The sequence below is a fragment of the Narcine bancroftii genome, chromosome 1 (assembly GCF_036971445.1).
Source record: "Narcine bancroftii isolate sNarBan1 chromosome 1, sNarBan1.hap1, whole genome shotgun sequence".
NCBI classification, from domain to species: Eukaryota; Metazoa; Chordata; class Chondrichthyes; order Torpediniformes; family Narcinidae; genus Narcine; species Narcine bancroftii.
This window is the reverse complement of record NC_091469.1, coordinates 269034229-269054924: the sequence shown is the minus strand read 5'-3', so window position 1 is coordinate 269054924 and position 20696 is coordinate 269034229. Positions and strand designations below refer to the sequence as shown.

General features: G+C 39.2%; 1 protein-coding gene across 1 annotated transcript in view; it reads right to left on the bottom strand.

Annotated features, from left to right (window-relative positions):
• The window catches only part of otog (otogelin), a 190090-nt gene that overhangs the window by 128591 nt on the left and 40803 nt on the right, over positions 1-20696 (bottom strand). Inside the window, exons 19-23 of the mRNA XM_069922075.1 lie at positions 19002-19214; positions 16105-16270; positions 9796-9870; positions 8046-8089; positions 3621-3786 (exon numbers count right to left, since the gene is read on the bottom strand). Coding sequence (XP_069778176.1) covers positions 3621-3786; positions 8046-8089; positions 9796-9870; positions 16105-16270; positions 19002-19214 — 664 coding nt within the window. The remainder of the gene's footprint in view (positions 1-3620; positions 3787-8045; positions 8090-9795; positions 9871-16104; positions 16271-19001; positions 19215-20696) is intronic.

Below are 20696 nucleotides of genomic sequence, written 5' to 3'. Positions count from 1 at the left end.
GTGTGTATCCGCCCTCTCTGGCTACAGCAGCTCCTGCATCACTGACTTTTTTTTTTAAATGCAGGTCCTCGAGGACATGCATTGGAGGTGAGAAGGGAATGTCCAGGGATCTTAATTTTCACTTTAGGCTTAACCGTATTACCTCTTATTTTTAATACCCCTACCATGGACCAGAAGGACCCAGAAACAAGGGTAAAAATCTGGGTGGAAGAGGATGAGGGATGAGAATGGATGAGGATTTGAGTGGGGAAGGGGACAAAAATGTGGCGAAGCAGGGGAGAATAAAATTAGCTGGGAGGTGAAAGGGGACATTACCTGAAATTAGAAATCCAATGTTGATTCAACTGAGCTGCAGACTGCCCCCAACCAGCATACAAGGGGTTGCTTACAGTTAATGTTGGGCCTCCCTCTGGTAGTGAAGAAGGCAAAGGATGGACAGTTTGGTGTGAGAATAGGAAGGGGAATTAAAATGTAATGAGGCTTTGGATGGCCATTGTGGACAGAGCAGAGATGCTCTGCCAAAAGGTCCCAAATTCTGCTCATCATTTCAGGAGTCAAGGTCGGAGGAAGTGTCGTGCACGTAGCTGTGGGTTTATAGTAAATATCGGTAGACAGCTTTCACCCCAAGATAGAGACAGAGATCTAGAAAAGTGTCAGAAATAATCCAACTAAATTTGAGAGGGGGGTGCAGGTTGGCAGCAAAGTTTATAAAATTTACAAGATCTGCACAGCTGCAGGAAGTAGCAACAATGCAGTTGTTGATGCGACAGAGGAGATTTGCAGGGCGGTGATTACTTGGTTTGGAACAAGGAATGTACCAAAAACAAAGTTATTTTGGATAAGAATAAGTTCTACCTGGTGGAGGAGGGTGTTGAAGGAGGGACAATGTTCGGAACATTGTCCCAGGAAAATGCCAAGGGCTTGAGGATCTTCCTAGTGGAGGTTGGAGATGTAAGTCAAGACATCATGGTGAAGAGGAGACGGTGGAGGCTAGGAAATCAGAAATTGTCAAAATTGTAGAGGCATCCTGTTCACAAATGGGAAAGCACTGAACAAGGGGAGAAAGGATGGAATCAAGGTACAAAGAGATAAGTTATATGGGGCAAGAGCACAGAAAAACAACAGACCTATTGGGACAGTCCTATTTGTGGACCATGGGAAAAAGACGGTCTTGACAGGCACTACAGTACCACCCTTGTCTGCGAGTCTGTTAACAAGCTTGGGGTTGATGTGAAGTGAGTGTAGTATTTGGGGGGGTGGGGGTGAGGTTCAGTGGGTGGGTGGAAAGAGAAGTAGAAGCGGTTAGAGTCACATCAACAATTAGAAACTAAAAGGACAAGAGAGGGTAAAAGGCCTGACGAAGGTGTCCAAGAAAAGTGGGAGTGGTGGAGGCACACTAAGAGGTCATCTGTCAGGGGGTGAGGACTCCTTGGTTGGGCAGCAGAAGATCTCAAAATCATTTTGGTCCCAGAACTCATTTTACAATGTGTGTTTTGCTCCTCTAATTAAGAAGTGATAGACAACCGCAAGATTCTTAAGCAATCACTGGTGTGCAACATGCACCATCATGGTCGTCATTGCTTTCCACCAATAAATTCATGAGTTGGTGCAATAGACAAACAGTTGGATGGCCTATCAGCAGCAATAACCTCAAGTATATGCTCATGGGTTACTGAAGAATTAATATTGTTTCAAAGATTTAAAAAAAAATTTCTTCATTGGAAACCATAAAGAAATACTTAATCGCCGACACAGTTCCTCCCTGACTTATCAACACCCCATACTTGCCAATGAGTGTTTAGACCAGCGGGATGGATGGATTTGCAGATATCATCTGCCAATGGGAACAGGATTATTTACTTCCCACCCCTTCCATCCCAAATGAATGACAACATTCAGCGGCTGGATCAAGTGAAGTAGAGCTGAGAGCAGCCACTTTTCCCACACCTGCTCGCTCACCTGTCACAACTAATTTGGTGATCCTCACACTGCTTTTATTTATTTCAAACACTTCAGGTTACAAACAGTTCTGAGGAAAGGGACCCTGTCATAATCTGGTGATCTCTTGAATGCTTGGTTTCTGCCATATCTTGCTACTTATCAATAATTTGCAAGGGGTGGGTTGGGGAGGGGGTAAAGATGAGGGGGATATTCCATCCATCTATACAAGCCAAATAGCAGTCAGAGGGCAGTCAGTGGTAGGAACTGCTGGAAACAAGAATTCCTGCTCCTCATGCTTATTTTAAACTTTTTCTTCTGATCAATAAGTCAAATGATTAGCTGGATTGCCTGCCTCCATTTTGCATTACTCCATGATTGAAAGGATGCAACTTCCTTAGCCTAGAGAACACTACATTGTCCACCAATGTACTAGATGTTTTATTCATTTATCCTCAGCAAACAGCGACACAAGATGTAGATGTAGAATATGCCTGTGCGGAAATTTAATTATTGTAAAAAGAACTTGCTGAAGACACTCCAGGTTAATAACCTAATCTTCTTTTCTTTGGCTTGGCTTCGCGGACGAAGATTAAAATAGATTTACAAAATCTCCAATATTCCAGGCTTAATTCATGCTGTAAATCAATCTGAAACAGATTGGGGATTGTCGGTTAATTGGGTGGTATGGGCTCATGAGCCTGTATGCATGTCTAATTTTTTTTTAAATTAAATATACTTCCTTCGGCTGAAAACCAGCTTGATGGACTCTCATCATCATCATCTAATGTATTTAATTCTTGGATTTCCACCTGATTCTTTCCCACAACAAATGAGGAAAAGGGGATAGAAGATTACAATCTAAACAGTAGATAAAGTTTTAATGGAAAACGAGGATACTGTTGGTAAGTCAAATAGTTACATTTGAGTTAATATTATAATGGATCATTGCACATGTGCATTGGTTGCATAACTTAAATTTTATTGCTCTTTAAGAGCTTTTGGTGCTTTATATGGATATGTCATAGATTACAATTTTGAACTCTGTTGCTATACTATACTTAAAATTATTCCTCTCCGCAGTAACCCATTGCTGTAAATACAACACCGCCATCAACTATAGGGTAATATCACTGATGAGAAATGCTCTTTGATAAGTACACATATTTGAAAATAATCATGTCAAAGATTATTTTTGACTACCTTTGTTTTAAATGACGCATCACCAAGCACAGCCATTCAGCTTCAACAGATCAAAAAGCCTAAGCACTATAACAAATAAATTGCAAGAGCTCTCGACAGGAGTAGTTCTCACAGGTGTAAATATTAATGAAGTATAAATGACAGTTTACAAAGTACAATGCCTATGCCAGTGGGCCTTTCAAATATAACACTATATCACTTCAACTACATGAGAAATCAAAAACTGCTGACAATCCTTCTTAATATTAAGAAACGACCAAGCAAAATAATGAGGCCTGGACACAAATGCAAGCGACCATATGCAATCCTCGATCATGGCAGACTACATTATAGCTTAAGGCTTATTGGCTCTGCTTCATATTTTTAAAACATCAATCTAAAATGTTAAAGTCAAAATTATTGTAACATAATTAATGTGATCTTTTGGGTTTTTTTATTTTAATGTCATACAACACTATTTACTGCAACTGGTCACTCACCCAGAGGGGCAAACACATCCTGAAAGACATGACATAGATTCCGGGCACGAAATGTTTAAGAGCAGATTTTCACACGTTTTTCTGCATCTTGCTCCACCACTGGTCTCAGAACCACTCACAGGAGCACTGCAGTTAAAATATTTTTGGCCAGGTCCACATTGGGTATCTGTAGAATGAGGTAAATGGTTATTTGTTTTCTTTTTCAGTTTAATTGAAATAACAGGCATTGAATAATAAAATGCAGGATTATCAGTGCAATGACACTTGTTTTCATACTTTCTTTCAATGCTAATGCATTGAAAATTCAGATGTTGGTCAAGCAACAGGCAAAGAGAACAGTTAATATTTTAAGCAAATATCAGAAGTGGAGAAACTAATTATTTTCACATACTAGTTGAGCTTCACTCCTTTTTCTGTTTTGCATTTTATCTTGTGATTGACAATCTCCATTGGCCATAACTTTAATAGGTCATATAAATGCTATCAAGATGATCATTTTACCCACATTTTCAGATATATTTCAAGCAGTTCCAGTTTTTATTCCTAAATCAATTTTTGCCAATATTGACTCCAAAATTTCTTCTTATACATGGAATATTAAAGGATGCTATGTTACATAAATTTAATTTGCTGAAAATTACCTAATTTTAGCTTTTATTATTGGGCAGTTAGTATTTGATATATTATTTTCTGGGTATATTATTCTGACAGACCTGAACATCCTCAATGAACAGATTTGGATTGAAATCTGTACAGAGGTATTCATTAGCTTCCTTATTGGGAGTGGTTCTTCCTTTTACAATTTCTAAAATTAGTAGACATACCTTTAATCCAATACTTAAACATATATTACAGATTTGGTTTCAATTTCACAAATTCTTTGATTTAAAAAAATTTTGGTTTATCAAGTACAATTAATCTCAACTATTTTTTCTTATCATCTATAATGGATCAAGCCTTTTCTCTGGAAAAGCAAAGGGATTGTCTATTTTTCAGATCTGTTATAGATGGTTCTTTAATGTCTTTTGATCTAATGCCTAACAATTATTATACCTAAATCACATTTTTTTTTAGATATTTCCAAGTTGGAAGTTTTTTTTGAATGAGCTATTACCTAACTTTCCTATATCATATCAACCTGATTTGGTTGATACTGTTTTTTATTTGAATCCTCCCATAAGGGTTTAATAGGTAATATTTACAATAATTTATTAAAATTGCAATAGATTTCTAATAATAAAATTAGAGGAGCTTGGGAATTGAAACTTCAGTCACTAATCCCAGAGGAACTTTGGGAAAAGATTTTTGAAATGATTAATAACTCTTCATTATGTGCTCAACATGCATTGATTCTGTTTAAAGTGGTACATTGGGTTCATGTGTCAAAAGATAAATTGGCCCATATCTTTCCTAATGTTAGTCCTATGTGTCTAGCTCTGTATTGGAGAAGTTTTGGGCAGATATTTTCAAGACTTTGTCAATTATACTGGGTATCAGATTGCAATCTAATCCATTGACTGCTATTTTTGGAATTATAGTTCCAGAGGTGGGTTGAGTTCCCACTGTTGGCCAGAAGAGCCATTTTATTTAAATGGAAAGATCCTAATTCACCTATTTTGAAGCAATGGTTCTCTCAAGTTATGTCATGTTTAATTTTTTTTTAATTAGAAGCTGCACTTTTGATACTTCTATTATGTTTGAAGAGACTTGGCATCCTTTTATAAACTATTTTCTTATGAGTTAATTTGTATTTTGACTTTACCTTACTGACTGTTTTGGATTCCTCTTGTTTTTTTTTTATTGACAAAGACCAGATAAATACCTTGTATTGATCTGTTGTAGTGAACTCTCATTTTTGGCTGTTCAGACTTTTTTTTGCTGTTCTTTTGTTTATTTTAGTAGGTTAGATGGGGTTCTAACAATAATTTTTTTCCTCTTTTTTTGAATATTCCAAATTGAGTAGAAAGGCGTAATATTGTTCAATATCTTGTAGTGTTATACATTGTATTAACTATTGCAATATATTGATGTTTTGGTTTTTACTAATTGATTCTGTATTCTATTCTCCTCATGTATCGTTTACTTATATGTTTAATAAAAAGATTAAAAAAGAAAAAAGACAGTTTTCAGGATTTTAGCAAACTTACAATTTGAACTAAATTTGGAGTTCATTACACAAATTTGTTGTTCAATGCAATATACTGATCGTCAAAGCAGGTTTTGATGAAAGTTCAGTGATTGGAAGCATTAATTCTATCACCTTCCTGACTTGTTCTATTTGCTGACTTCTTTCAGCATCCGCAGTTTGAAACTTTGAATGCCTCTGCATCTCCAGGGTAAAAATGAGCATTTTGCAATCTATCATAACCATGATCAAATATGCCTCATTTGTTTAAGTGAAAATCTGTATTTATACAACATTTTTAAGGGCACAAAATAGTCTTTACATAAATGATGTGCTTTCTAAATTTAGTATGGTAACATGGAAAGCATTCTAGCTAATCAGTACACAGCAAACTTTAAAAAAAATAGCAGTACGAAAATGCTAAAAAAAAATGGGTTTAATCTCACGCTCATTTGATGCTATTGTCCACTCATCTCTGTATCACGCCATTTCTTTCAGCCTGATCCAGATTCAGTTTTCTCCCCAAGCCTGGCTCTCAGCTTCTTTGAGAAGCTCAACAAAGGGGTGGTATGAAGCTCAACAAAGGGGTGGTATGAAGCTCAACAAAGGGGTGGTATGAAGCTCAACAAAGGGGTGGTATGAAGCTCAACAAAGGGGTGGTATGAAGCTCAACAAAGGGGTGGTATGAAGCTCAACAAAGGGGTGGTATGAAGCTCAACAAAGGGGTGGTATGAAGCTCAACAAAGGGGTGGTATGAAGCTCAACAAAGGGGTGGTATGAAGCTCAACAAAGGGGTGGTATGAAGCTCAACAAAGGGGTGGTATGAAGCTCAACAAAGGGGTGGTATGAAGCTCAACAAAGGGGTGGTATGAAGCTCAACAAAGGGGTGGTATGAAGCTCAACAAAGGGGTGGTATGAAGCTCAACAAAGGGGTGGTATGAAGCTCAACAAAGGGGTGGTATGAAGCTCAACAAAGGGGTGGTATGAAGCTCAACAAAGGGGTGGTATGAAGTTCAACAAAGGGGTGGTATGAAGTTCAACAAAGGGGTGGTTTGAAGCTCAACAAAGGGGTGGTTTGAAGCTCAACAAAGGGGTGGTATGAAGCTCAACAAAGGGGTGGTATGAAGCTCAACAAAGGGGTGGTATGAAGCTCAACAAAGGGGTGGTATGAAGCTCAACAAAGGGGTGGTATGAAGCTCAACAAAGGGGTGGTATGAAGCTCAACAAAGGGGTGGTATGAAGCTCAACAAAGGGGTGGTATGAAGCTCAACAAAGGGGTGGTATGAAGCTCAACAAAGGGGTGGTATGAAGCTCAACAAAGGGGTGGTATGAAGCTCAACAAAGGGGTGGTATGAAGCTCAACAAAGGGGTGGTATGAAGCTCAAAGCTTCATTCAACACAACTTGTTGTCTCCATTAAACAATGTCTTTGGCGATTTCACAAACACAGCTCAGCAGGTGTGAAAGCTTGTCATTCTTATTAAAAGGTTATGACCATCTTTGGCACGGTAACTAACATTTGTGCTGGATATGCGACCACTTGGCATTTTGATTTGCTGCCTTCCAAAGAGCAAAATTAAGTTTACAAACTAAGTTGTTTTCATGCTGCACATCATAACTTATTTATTTTCTATTATTTATGGCAGAGTATAATCGAAACCTAGTACATAGTAATATCCATGTTTTATGCAATCTCAGATCACATATTTAATGAAGTCATCTTATTACTTAATACATGCAATATCATGGACAAGTGATATTCATGAAAACACAAGTTTTGTAAAACAATCTGCAAGTCACAAATGTGTCCCCAATTGGTTGATGATTAATGCCAGTCATTCAATTTCTCAATACTGAGAAAGCATGATTCACCAGAAAGTTCCCGAGGATGGAAAGTTTCAGTTACAAGGAGAGATTGGAGGAGCTAGGTCTGTTCACCTTGGAGCAAAAGAAGATTGAGATTCATGAATTATGGGCAAAAGTTATGGGTGCAGCTACAGGAAAAATCTCCCATCTAAGAGGTAGGCAAAACAAAAGAACACAGATTAAGGGGAAGAGATACAGAGGGGATGCAAGATGGGGGGAGGGGGCATTGCACTGCCCAAGGGGGAAGTCGAGTTACTGATAGCATTTAAGATGTCTCTCAAAGAGCACTTGAATGATCGAGGCATATAAGGTTATGGCCAAATTCTGAGTGAAAGGTTTGGAGCAAATAGTGTTCACTGATCTGAGCAGATGTAACTGGACAAATGGTTAGGTCTTTGATTCACAGTTTAAATTTTTCAAAGGCTAGGAACTTACCCAGTTTTTGACTCTGGAATTGCATGATACCTTCAGAACATATCCTGAAAATGACAACAGAATTACTTTAAACATTCTTTTTTTCCCTCTATTAACATTTTCAGTTCATTACATGGTACTCAAGGATAGAACAATTCAGTTATTTAATGATAAAGGCTTCATGTTCAACATACACATGCATGCCTACAAAATATTTTGCCATTCACTAATGTGCAGATCACACCAGAATTGATGGTGTAGTTGTCAGTGGTGAAGATTATCGAAGATTACAACAGGATCAGGATTAACTGGGAAAGTGAGCCAAGGAAAGGCAGATGGGTTCAACTTAAAGAAGTGCAAGGGGTTGCACTTTTCTGGGTTAAATGGCAGGACTTGTGCAACAAAGGGTAGGGCCCTGGAGAGTGCAGTAGAACAGAACAACTTGGAGGAAAGGTACCATGAAAGTGGCAATGCAGGTAGAGCGGATGGTGAAAACATCTTCAATATATTCATATGCAAAATAAAGTATGCATAGTTGCTGAACTATTATCAATGGATACAAGATCAAAATTCACATGATAAAAAAATGGTCCTTTCAGACAAGATCATGTTGAATGTGGACAAAATCTGTTTTACACTGGAACTAAATGTGATGACAGTGTGTGTGTGTGTGTGTGTGTGTGTGTGTGTGTGTGTGTGTGTGTGTGTGTGTGTGTGTGTGTGTGTGTGTGTGTGTGTGTGTGTTCTTCCTAGACCATTAAATACCCAGAGACCCCACACACTATAGAGTTTTGATGGACCAGCAAATGGCAGCTTCTCAGTAAAAACAAGCCAAGTTGTTCTGATTTTGAAGGGAGTCAGGGGAGCAGAGAAGGGTCAGACTTTCACAAAGGAAAACAATAGGCACATTTGAATATTTTTTGAGACAATCTGATCAATTTGTCCAAATTAATTTATTAAACGGCCTTTGTTTGCCCTTTACAAACAAAAGCTGTAATATGTTGTATATATGACATGTTTTGCATTATCACATGACAACAAAAGGAACCTTGAACTGTGAACCTATTTTATTTCAACCGTGTGCCCTTTTCACCCTCTTCAGGAGATATATGTAAATCTTATCAAAATGGTTTCAGGAAGCTAAAGAATGAGCATTTCTCTTTCTTCCAATCTACTTCCCAGTGTTCTGAAGGTAAGCAGTGGTGAAAATCATGTCCTTGTTTTTACTAATTGAAAAACATTAATTTGTGTAGTTATCTATTAGTTGATGTATTTTAAACCTTCCACAAAAGAACATTCAAACTTTTGACTTATAAGTTACATCATGTTGAAAACAGTATCTGTTTGAATAATGGTCTTCTTTTCAGTTCTGTAACAGTCTTTTGTGCATACAGTTAGACATCTCTCAATGAAACAAGTATTTCTGGAATAAGAGAAATATGATAATCAATTTATTGCGATTATCCTGACTTCTATTGAGTTTTCTGCTAGTCTATGATCCGAAGATGTGTTGCTCAACTCTTTAGAGAAAAATGGTCTTCTCCAAACTTAGAACTGCAAAAACAATTTAAATAAATCATCTCAGCTGGAGGTGTTTTCTTTCCTATATTCTCCAAGATGAATAAAATTAAACTGTGATTGAGAACGGAAGGCATCATCCTTTAATTTGAAGTGGTAAGCGAAGGGGTAGTGAAGGCAAATACTGTAGGCAGTATTCAATTTCAGAAAATAAATTATTCAAGATGAATAGGAAGCAATAGTTGCTACTCACCACGTTCCCATAGAACTAATTGCTACTTCTCCAGGTGAATATTCTGTACCCATAAAATAACAAGGACAATCATTTCTGTAAAAGTCAATCACATAATTTCAAACCTTTCTATTTACCAAAATTACAAATGAGTTAAAATGCAAGAATAAAAAACAAAATCATAAGAATAAATTAAATTATTGACAGATTTAAGGATCATTGTTCATAACAATGAATAAGGGGTTTACTTAAGCACAAGAAACTCTTTTAAAGTATAAAGAACACATTCTACAATTTTGCTAAAAAACAGTATTCCACTAAATTCTCCCCATTGTCTTTCTTTGGCTTGTCTTAACGGACGAAGATTTATAGAGGGGTATGTCCACATCTGCTGCAGGCTCGTTGGTGACTGACAAGTCCGATGCGGGACAGGCAGACATGGTTGCAGCAGTTACTAGGGAAAATTGGTTGGTTGGGGTTGGGTGTTGGGTTTTTCCTCCTTTGTCTTTTGTCAGTGAGGTGGGCTCTGCGGTCTTCTTCAAAGGAGGTTGCTGCCCGCCGAACTGTGAGGCGCCAAGATGCACGGTTTGAGGCGATATCAGCCCACTGGCGGTGGTCAATGTGGCAGGCACCAAGAGATTTCTTTAGGCAGTCCTTGTACCTCTTCTTTGGTGCACCTCTGTCATGGTGGCCAGTGGAGAGCTCACCATATAACACGATCTTGGGAAGGCGATGGTCCTCCATTCTGGAGACGTGACCCACCCAGCGCAGTTGGGTCTTCAGCAGTGTGGATTCGATACTTGCGGACTCTGCCAGCTCGAGTACTTCGATGTTGGTGATGAAGTCACTCCAATGAGTGTTGAGGATGGAGCGGAGTCAGCGCTGATGGAAGCGTTCTAGGAACCGTAGGTGATGCCAGTAGAGGACCCATGATTCAGAGCCGAACAGGAGCGTGGGTATGACAATGGCTCTGTACACGCTGATCTTTGTGTTTCTTCAGGTGGTTGTTTTTCCAGACTCTTTTGTGTAGTCTTCCAAAGGCGTTATTTGCCTTGGCGAGTCTGTTGTCTATCTCATTGTCGATCCTTGCATCAGATGAGAAGGTGCAGCTGAGGTAGGTAAACTGGTTGACCGTTTTGAGTTCTATGTGCCCGATGGAGATGTGGGGGGGGGCTGGTAGTCATGGAGGGGAGCTGGATGATGGAGGACCTCAGTTTTCTTCAGGCTGACTTCCAGGCCAAACATTTTGGCAGTTTCCGCAAAACAGGACATCATGCGCTGGAGAGCTGGCTCTGAATGGGCAACTAAAGCGGCATCGTCTGCAAAGAGTAGTTCACGGACAAGTTGCTCTTGTGTCTTGGTGTGAGCTTCCAGGCGCCTCAGATTGAAGAGACTGCCATCCGTGCAGTACCAGATGTAAACAGCGTCTTCATTGATGAGGTCTTTCAAGGCTTGTTTCAGCATCATGCTGAAGAAGATTGAAAAGAGGGTTGGTGCGAGAACGCAGCCTTGCTTCACACCATTGTTAATGGAGAAGGGTTCAGAGAGCTCATTGCTGTATCTGACCCGACCTTGTTGGTTTTCGTGCAGTTGGATAACCATGTTGAGGAACTTAGGGGGGGGCATCCTAGTCACTCTAGTATTTGCCAAAGCCCTTTCCTGCTCACGGTGTCGAAGGCTTTGGTGAGGTCAAGAAAGGTGATGTAGAGTCCTTTGTTTTGTTCTCTGCACTTTTCTTGGAGCTGTCTGGGGGCAAAGACCATGTCAGTAGTTCCTCTGTTTGCGCGAAGGCCACACTGTGATTCTGGGAGAATATTTTCGGCGACACTAGGTATTATTCTATTAAGGAGAATCCTAGCGAAGATTTTGTCTGCAATGGAGAGCAGCGTGCTTCCCCTGTAGTTTGAGCAGTCTGATTTCTCGCCTTTGTTTTTGTACAGGGTGATGATGATGGCATCACATAGGTCCTGAGGCAGCTCACAAGGTTAATATTAAAGGGTTGCGATACAGCAGAACCAAAATACACAAAGTTAATTTAGCAGATGCAACCAAAGACAATTCCCTCCACTACTTTAACCTAAGGATCTAGATGATTGCTTCTATACTTTCATAATTTGATTCAACTTTTGACCTCCACTAATAAATATTGAAATTAAGAGATCTTGATAATCCATGTTTGTTCTCAGTTATTAACATGCAATTACTATGATTCTAATAATATTGTATAATGAAAGAGAATATAAATGGTTAGTTTACAGTATTCAGAGTCTGAACTACACTAATCTTCGGTTGGAGCAACTTGCATGGTAAATCTGGTTATTCTTTGGCTTGGCTTCGCGGACGAAGATTTATGGAGGGGGTAAAAAGTCCACGTCAGCTGCAGGCTCGTTTGTGGCTGACAAGTCCGATGCGGGACAGGCAGACACGATTGCAGCGGTTGCAAGGGAAAATTGGTTGGTTGGGGTTGGGTGTTGGGTTTTTCCTCCTTTGCCTTTTGTGAGTGAGGTGGGCTCTGCGGTCTTCTTCAAAGGAGGTTGCAGCCCGCCAAACTGTGAGGCGCCAAGATGCACGGTTTGAGGCGTTATCAGCCCACTGGCGGTGGTCAATGTGGCAGGCACCAAGAGATTTCTTTAGGCAGTCCTTGTACCTTTTCTTTGGTGCACCTCTGTCACGGTGGCCAGTGGAGAGCTCGCCATATAACACGATTTTGGGAAGGCGATGGTCCTCCATTCTGGAGACGTGACCCATCCAGCGCAGCTGGATCTTCAGCAGCGTGGACTCGATGCTGTCGACCTCTGCCATCTCGAGTACTTATTAACATAACAGTTAATGAACCTATGCTAAAGCACCGAAGTAAAATCAAAACTCTTATTGCAAACACAAGCAAGGTACAAAGATATCTTTGCAGCCTCTTTGTTTTGTAGTATGGTTCTTGGAAGAGAAAAATTGAAATTTTGGGTTCAAAAACACACCACAAAACCATTTTATGAAAAAAATACTTTTTTATCAAGTTAAACGGCATAAAAACAACATCAACATCAAAATAGATATAACAAATTAGAAACTACTTGAAATATTTTAAAATTAGAAGAAAATAATGCCATTGCAGTGAAGATAACCCCATCCTCAACCTTGAATGAAGTATTAAGCACAACAGTTTTATCAACTTTAAAATGATAAGAAAAAAAATCAAAAAACATGGTTAAAACAGAACACAAAAATGCTGTAGAAACTCAACAAGTCATTCAGCATCTATTAGAAGAAAGAGGCAACTGACATTTCAGCCTGAGCTGATCATCAGGAGTCATGATTCACTCCTGATGAAGGCCCAAAATATTGACTGCCTTTTAATTCCTATGGATGCTGCACGACCTGCTAAGTTTCTCCAGCACTTTTGTGTGCTGCACTAGACACCAGCATCTGCAGCTTTTCTGGTTTAAAACATCTTTTAATTTTTAAAATTATGTTAAGGTTTTAAAAACAGGCCTAGAAAAAGTAATAGCATCTTTTGTTCACTGTTCACTCATGTATTAACACATTCAAAGTCAAAATTTTGGTGATTACATTATCCTATCATTAGTTCAAATAATAATGTATTTGTGGCACATTTAATAAATTTACAAATCAGTTATAAAATACAAGTACAGGCATATCCTGTATAGTTCAGGTTTTGATATAACACGGTTTATAATTTTAATACAGTAATAACCAAAAGTTGTTAAATTTTATTTATATTGTGTTATCGACAGTGGGGCAATCATTTAACAATGCTTGCCAATCTGGGATTTGAAACTTTGGACTGTGACAATGTGAGCTTAATGATGAAACTCTCATTGAAATGAATCAACAATGTTTACATGAAGATGAGCTGCAAAATGAAGATGTTAATTAATTACCAACGTAAGACTTCACCTTGGAGGAATTCATTGGAAAAATCAACGATGCTTGTGATTACCTTATAGATGTGGAACCAAGCATCGAGAGAAGCATTAGTTCGGCAAGAATTGCAAAATGCTATTCAATGTTACAAAGGTACACATAATGAAAAAGACTAAAGAACAAACTACATTAGATAAAAATTTTCCTAAATAATAATCACTTATTGCCAATAAAGATTTTTGTAATTTTTCAATTTTATATCTCTCTTTTATATATTTTATGCATATGTTTGCATAAGAGTTCTAGGTAAAAGAATAAATAATTATAGGATTGGAATGTATACATTAAAGTGCATTTTGAAAATGCTTTAAACAGTGTGGTTTTCCATAACACTGCCCTTGCTTGGAACATATTGACTGTTATACAAGGTATGCCTGTATCTCTTTTAGATAACTTGAGGTTTCCAATGAATTAACTACAATTACCTCTGTCAAAACACAAATGCTGAAGGACGCAAGTCCGGCAGAGTTCCTCCAGCATTTCTGTTTTGACTAAAATCACAGCGTCTGCACTCTTCTGTGTAACACAATTACTTTGGAACTGATCTAACTAATATCTCCAATAAGTGAAGTTGTATCATCCATCTGCAAGCTAATTATCAGCCTCTCTGTCTTAATTTATTTGGTCAGAAACATCTGAGGAAATTCAAATAAGGATCATTCATAGTGACCATCGTTCAATAATTGTGAACACTGTTTATTAAACCACAAAAATTAACAGGATGAGAAAATACTTTACTGCAAGACAAAATGTGTTGAGAAGTTTCAGTTCTACAGTTTTGACAACCATATCTTGCGTAAAGCAGCAGTTGATTTTTTTAAGCCACCAACATGACCAAGTAATTTTTTAAGAAAGGAATCTATGTTAGAGAATTAATACTATTGTATATCCTACAGATATTTCTTGCATTATTGCAATATTTACATTACACCTGGCAGTGCTTCTAAAAGTCAGGCATTTATTAGCTCCATTAACTGCTCTGAAGTATCTGAAACAATGCAATTCTGTGAAGGGTTATAAATATTGCAAGCTGATTAATCAGCACAGAAGTATTAAAGTTATAGTTACATAACCATTATTAGCAATAATTGACTCATTAGCAAAAAAGAACTTTTATAACATCTGAATATGCTAGAGCACCACAACCCCCCCCCCCCCCCCCCGCTCTACTCACTTTACACCTATCACTGTGTGGCTCAATATGATAACAACACAATTTAAAATTTGCCGACGATACTACGGTAGTGGGTTGTATGAAGAAAGGTAATGAGTCAACATACAGGAAGGAGATTGAAAGCTTGGCTGAATGGGGCACCAAGAACAACCTTGCACTCAATGTCACCAAAACTAAGGAGCTGATTGTCGACTTCAGGAAGGGAAAACTAGAGGTACACAATCCAGTGATCATTGGTGGTTCAGAGGAGGAGAGGTTGAGCAGATTTAAGTTCTTGGAAGTCACTATCTTGGAGGATCTTTCTTAGACACTAATGGCATCTGAAGAAAGCTCGTCAGCGCCTCTTCTTCCTCAGGAGTTTGCTGAGGTTTGGTATAACACCAGAAACTGTAGCAAATTTCTACAGATGTGTGGTGGAAAGTGTGCTGACCAGCTGCATCACAGTCTGCTATGGAGACACCAATACTCATGAGCGTAAAGTCCTCCAGAAGGCAGTGGACACAGCCCAAGACATCACAGGCAAAATCCTTCCCACTCTTGAGAACATCTACAGGGAACACTGCTGTTGGAGAGCAGCAGCAGTTATCAAGTATCCACACCATCCAGCACATGCTCTGTTCTCATTGCTACCACCAGAAAAGAGGTATAGGGGCGACAAGACTTGCACCACCAGATTCAGGAATAGCTGCTACCCCTCCACCATAAGACTCCTCAACACAAATTCAATCGGGGACTTATTTAAGGTCTCTTACTTGAGCAATTTATGGAGCAAGAGAGAGTTTTTAAAAAAATCAGTTTGTTTCATTCGTTATCTGTTTACAGTTTTTTTTTGCACTACCAATAAGGGTAATTCTGCCATACGTGCAGGAAAATCTCAGGGTTGCATGTGATGTCATGTATGTACTCTGACAATCAATCTGAAATATGCAGCAATGTAAAATCTCTTAAGCATCAGGAACACAACCTTAACCTAACAATTTCATTAACCTATTGTATCTACTCTAAGCTTGAACTGGAATAACAGAATTCAGTTAAATTTTACTTCAGTTGCCAGGAATGTGAAAAGTTGTAGTTTAACATATTTGACACAATGTGCAAGAAAAAAATAAGTCAGAAACATTAAGGGTTATGTTGCAGGAGTTATAATTCCTTGCACTGGATTTAGACTTTGATAAGAGACAATTTTCGATCAATTTTATTTAATCTTTGTCACTTACTTCATTACACAGATTTGTGTTTTGGTATTGTAATATGTACCAACAGGACAAGCACATCCTTCACTGCATTCATTGGAACAATCTTCTGGAATAGATAGTGACTGGCATTTCTGATTACAGAATGACACACAGAGGCCATATACCATTGTAGGTGGACACTGAATGGCTGCGAAGATTAAACATGTGCATTAGGATACAATTGATCAGAAAATTATTATTCCTAATTATAAAATAAATGTCACTTCATGACAAAAGTCGTTGTTATGCATTGAATCATTCGTGAGGTGGGTTTTATTCCCTTCTTCACATTGATAATGAATTTGGCATCATAACTGGCAAAGGTCCATGGTCAGAAGGGCGTGTTCTATCATTTTATGTGTCTTAAATGGGTGATCCCATACAAATACTAGTTAAAATATCCTCTCCACATCAACCCACTCCTCAGGATCCAAGATCTTTTAATCAATTCCACACCCTGCCCCCCCCCCCCAAACATTCTTCTGAATTCCAGCAGATACAAGTTTTTTTTTTCCTCATGGTAACCCATCTATTCTTAGTATTTGCCCAGTAAACCTTCTCTGAACTGTTCTTAAAGCATTAAATACATCTTCAGTTAAGCCCAAATGTAGTCTCTTGATTGCTCCATAACTGAAGAATAAACTCCCTATTTTTGTATTTGAATCCCCCAGCAATCAATTGGTAACATTCCTTAACCTTTCCTATTTCCCCCTTGTAAACAATCATCCTGGTCACAGCCCTTCTCACTGCTACCTACAACCAGAAGGTACAGAAGCCTGAAGTCCAGTATCTCAGTTTTAAGAACAGCTTTATCCAACAGCTAAGCTCTTGAACCTCCCCTTAACGTAACCTAACCTTAACGTACTTCAAAACCACCAAAAGATCTGTCTGCACCATTAACACAACATTTTTTATTGCACTAAATGCAACTGTGTATATACATCTATCTATTCATATATATTTATCATTTATTTTTCCATCTTGGCCTATTGTAGTAATTTAATGCATACTATTGTAATTGGTGTGTCTTACTAGCCTATTTGGCTGCAGTGAATAAGAATTTTGGTCTATCTGTACATTGTGTATGACATTACCCGCTTGCTATACCTGCACATAGGCCTTTTGTGAAGCACGCACTAAGACACGCTAGATCCTTCCAAAGATCAGGACACATGAATAATATTTTTCTTGTAAAAATGGACAATATCACATTTTCCCACATGATACCACCAGATATTTGCCAGATTACTGGTGGGGTAGACTTGATGGGCTGAATAGCCCACTTCTGTTCCTATGTCTTAAGGACTTACTGAACTCATCTTTCTCCCTATAATTGCTGGCTTTTGTCATCTTCTCAACTCACCTCCTACTCACCTCTTTGTTGTCCACAGATTCAGCAACCATCCCTTCAGTGGTTTCATCAAAATCAGTTCTATAAATCATAAAATGAAGAAGCCCAAACACCAATCCCCAAGGCATTGCTATATCTTCCCAATCAGAGAAAGATACATCTATGTCTACTCTCTGTTCCATTAGTCAGCCAATTATATCATTATTATTTGTATCCTGCACAACAGAGCACTAGATTGTGTAATTTATGAATAAAACTACAACTCCAATGTAATATGAGGTTAATTACAAGACAGAAGGATTCTGTCCAAACCAAATGCATAAGAAATAATAAAAACTCAATGCTGGAGAAACTCAGCAGATCAGACAATGTACTTCACGTAGCAAAGATAAAGATACCTAACCAAAGTTTTGGGCTTGAGCCCATCAAATTATAATTTTTTTTTTAATTTAAATTTAGACATACAGCACTATAACAGGCCATTCGGCCCATGAGCCCATGCCGCCCAATTTACACCCAATTAATCTATACCCCCAGTACATTTAGAGCAGTGGTAGGAAACCGGAGCAGACACAGGGAGAACGTACAAACACCTTACAGACAGCGCAGGACTTGAACCCTGGTCCCGATCGTTGGTGCTGTAAAGGCTTTGCACCAACCACTGCACCAACCCTGCTGCTCCTGAAGGGGCTCAAGCCCATAACATTGATTAGGTATCATTATCTTTGCTATATAATTATCATTATCTTTGCTCCGAATCATGGGTCCTCTACCGGCATCACCTACGGCTCCTAGAACGCTTCAACCAGTGTTGTCTCCGCTCCATCCTCAACATTCATTGGAGCGACTTCATCCCTAACGTCGAAGTACTCGAGATGGCAGAGGTCGACAGCATCGAGTCCACGCTGTTGAAGATCCAACTGCGCTGGGTACGTCACGTCTCCAGAATGGAGGACCATCGCCTTCCCAAGATCGTGTTCTATGGCGAGCTCTCCACTGGCCACCGTGACAGAGGTGCACCAAAGAGGTACAAGGACTGCCTAAAGAAAGCTCTTGGTGCCTGCCACATGGACCACCGCCAGTGGGCTGATCTCGCCTCAATCCGTGCATCTTGGCGCCTCACAGTTCGGCGGGCGGCAACCTCCTTTGAAGAAGACCGCAGAGCCCACCTCACTGACAAAAGGCAAAGGAGGAAAAACCCAACACCCAACCCACCAATTTTCCCCTGCAACCGCTGCAACCGTGTCTGCCTGTCCCGCATCGGACTTGTCAGCCACCAACGAGCCTGCAGCTGTCGTGGACATTTTACCCCCTCCATAAATCTTCGTCCGCGAAGCCAAGCCAAAGAAAAAAAAGATAAAGTACACTGTCTGACCTGCTGAGTCTCTCCAGCATTGTGTTTTTACTTCAATCACGGTGTCTATAGACTTCTGCAATATACAGAATAAAGTCTCTACTGAATAATGAAATTGTATAAAATATCCTATTTGTTGTGAAAATAAATGCACATTCAATGAATATTGCTTACCACACTCTGAAACATTGGATCTGAAGTCCACAAAAATGCCAACATTTCCACACTGTCGAGCATAATGAGCGAGAGCAGAGCACATACAAGTTTCTCCGCATTTGCAGGTGTCTGTTTTGCATTGGTGTTGATATGGGTCAGGGCTCAGGTACTGATGGCAGGATGCAAATAGATATCCACTGATGATGCTGCACTTCTCTGTTGCATATGAGGCTGCAAATGAAATATACAAAAACTGAAATCAGGACATATTTTCTTCTTTATTTAAATTATCTTTTACCAAATCTCACAAAGGAGCTTTACCTTACTTGGCATACTAGGAGCTCAAGAGCCAAGAGGTAATGTTGAACTCTATAAAACTCTGGTTAGATAACATTTGGAGTATTGTGTTCAGTTCTGCTTGTCTCATTACAGGAAGGATGTTGTTGCTTTGGACAGGGCGTAGAGGAGATTTTACCAGGATATTGCCTGAAGGAGAACATGCCAAATGAAGCAAGGTTTGACAGAGCTAGGGGCTTTTCTCCTTGGACCAATGAAGGATGAGAGGTGGCATTAGAGATATGCAAGATTATGAGAGGTGTTGATTGGGTGGACAGCTAGTACTCTTTTCCTGGGGTGACAATATCAAATAGCAGTGGGCATCAGTTTAAGCTAAGTGGAGGAAAGCTTAGAGGAGATGTCAGTGGCATTCCCCCCAACCCCCCACAGAATGGTGGATGCCTAGAATGCATTGTTGGCTATGGCAGTGAAGGCCAGTATAATAGATACATACAAAATATTTATAGATTGGCTCATGGAAAAAGAGGGTTATGGGTGTGACTTAGGGAAGAATCAGATTATTTCAGTCTGCACAACATCATGGGCCAAAGGCCTGAACTGTGCTGCAATGTTCTAAGAACAGTTGAATAAACCCTGAAGTCTGTGCTGCCGACTTAACACAAAAATCAAAAAGTCTGCAGATATTGAAAAAACAAATTTATAAAAAATGAGGAGGCTGGAAATAATTAGTGGGTCAAGTGGCATGTTTAAAGTCAATCATCTTTAGAGCTGACCATCATTGCCCAGAAACATTCACCTTGTTCCTCTCTCTACAGTTGCTGGATACCCTGATGAATACTTCCAGAATTTGTTACTTTAATTTTGTATCTGGAAGCACCAAGGGGATACTGTCAATTCCACATACTAGTGATTTCAGTCAAAATCGAGAGGTGTACAATCCAGTGACCATTAGGGAATCAGAGAGAGACAGGGTAAGCAAATTTAAATTCCTGGGAATCACCATCTTGGAGGACCTCTACTGGAGCCAACACATGAATGTTGCTGAGTTGGAGAGGAGCAGCGATCATCAAGGATCCCCACCACCCTGAACATGCTCTGTTCTCACCACTTCCATTGGGAAAGAGGTCTGGGTGCCACAAGACTCGTACCACCAAGTTCAGGCTGCTACCCCTCCACCATCTGACCCCTCAACAACAAACTCATGGAGACTCATTTCAAGACTCTTGTTTATTATTGAATATTTATTTTCTGTATTACAGAGTTAGTCTGCATTTCTTTCCTTGTTTACATTTCTCACGTCTTTCTTGAGAATAATTTTTGCACTATCGATAAGTAGAAATTCTGCATGATTCACAGGAAAAAGAATCTCAATTTTATGTGACATCATTTACTCAAGTTCAAACATTTTAATCATTT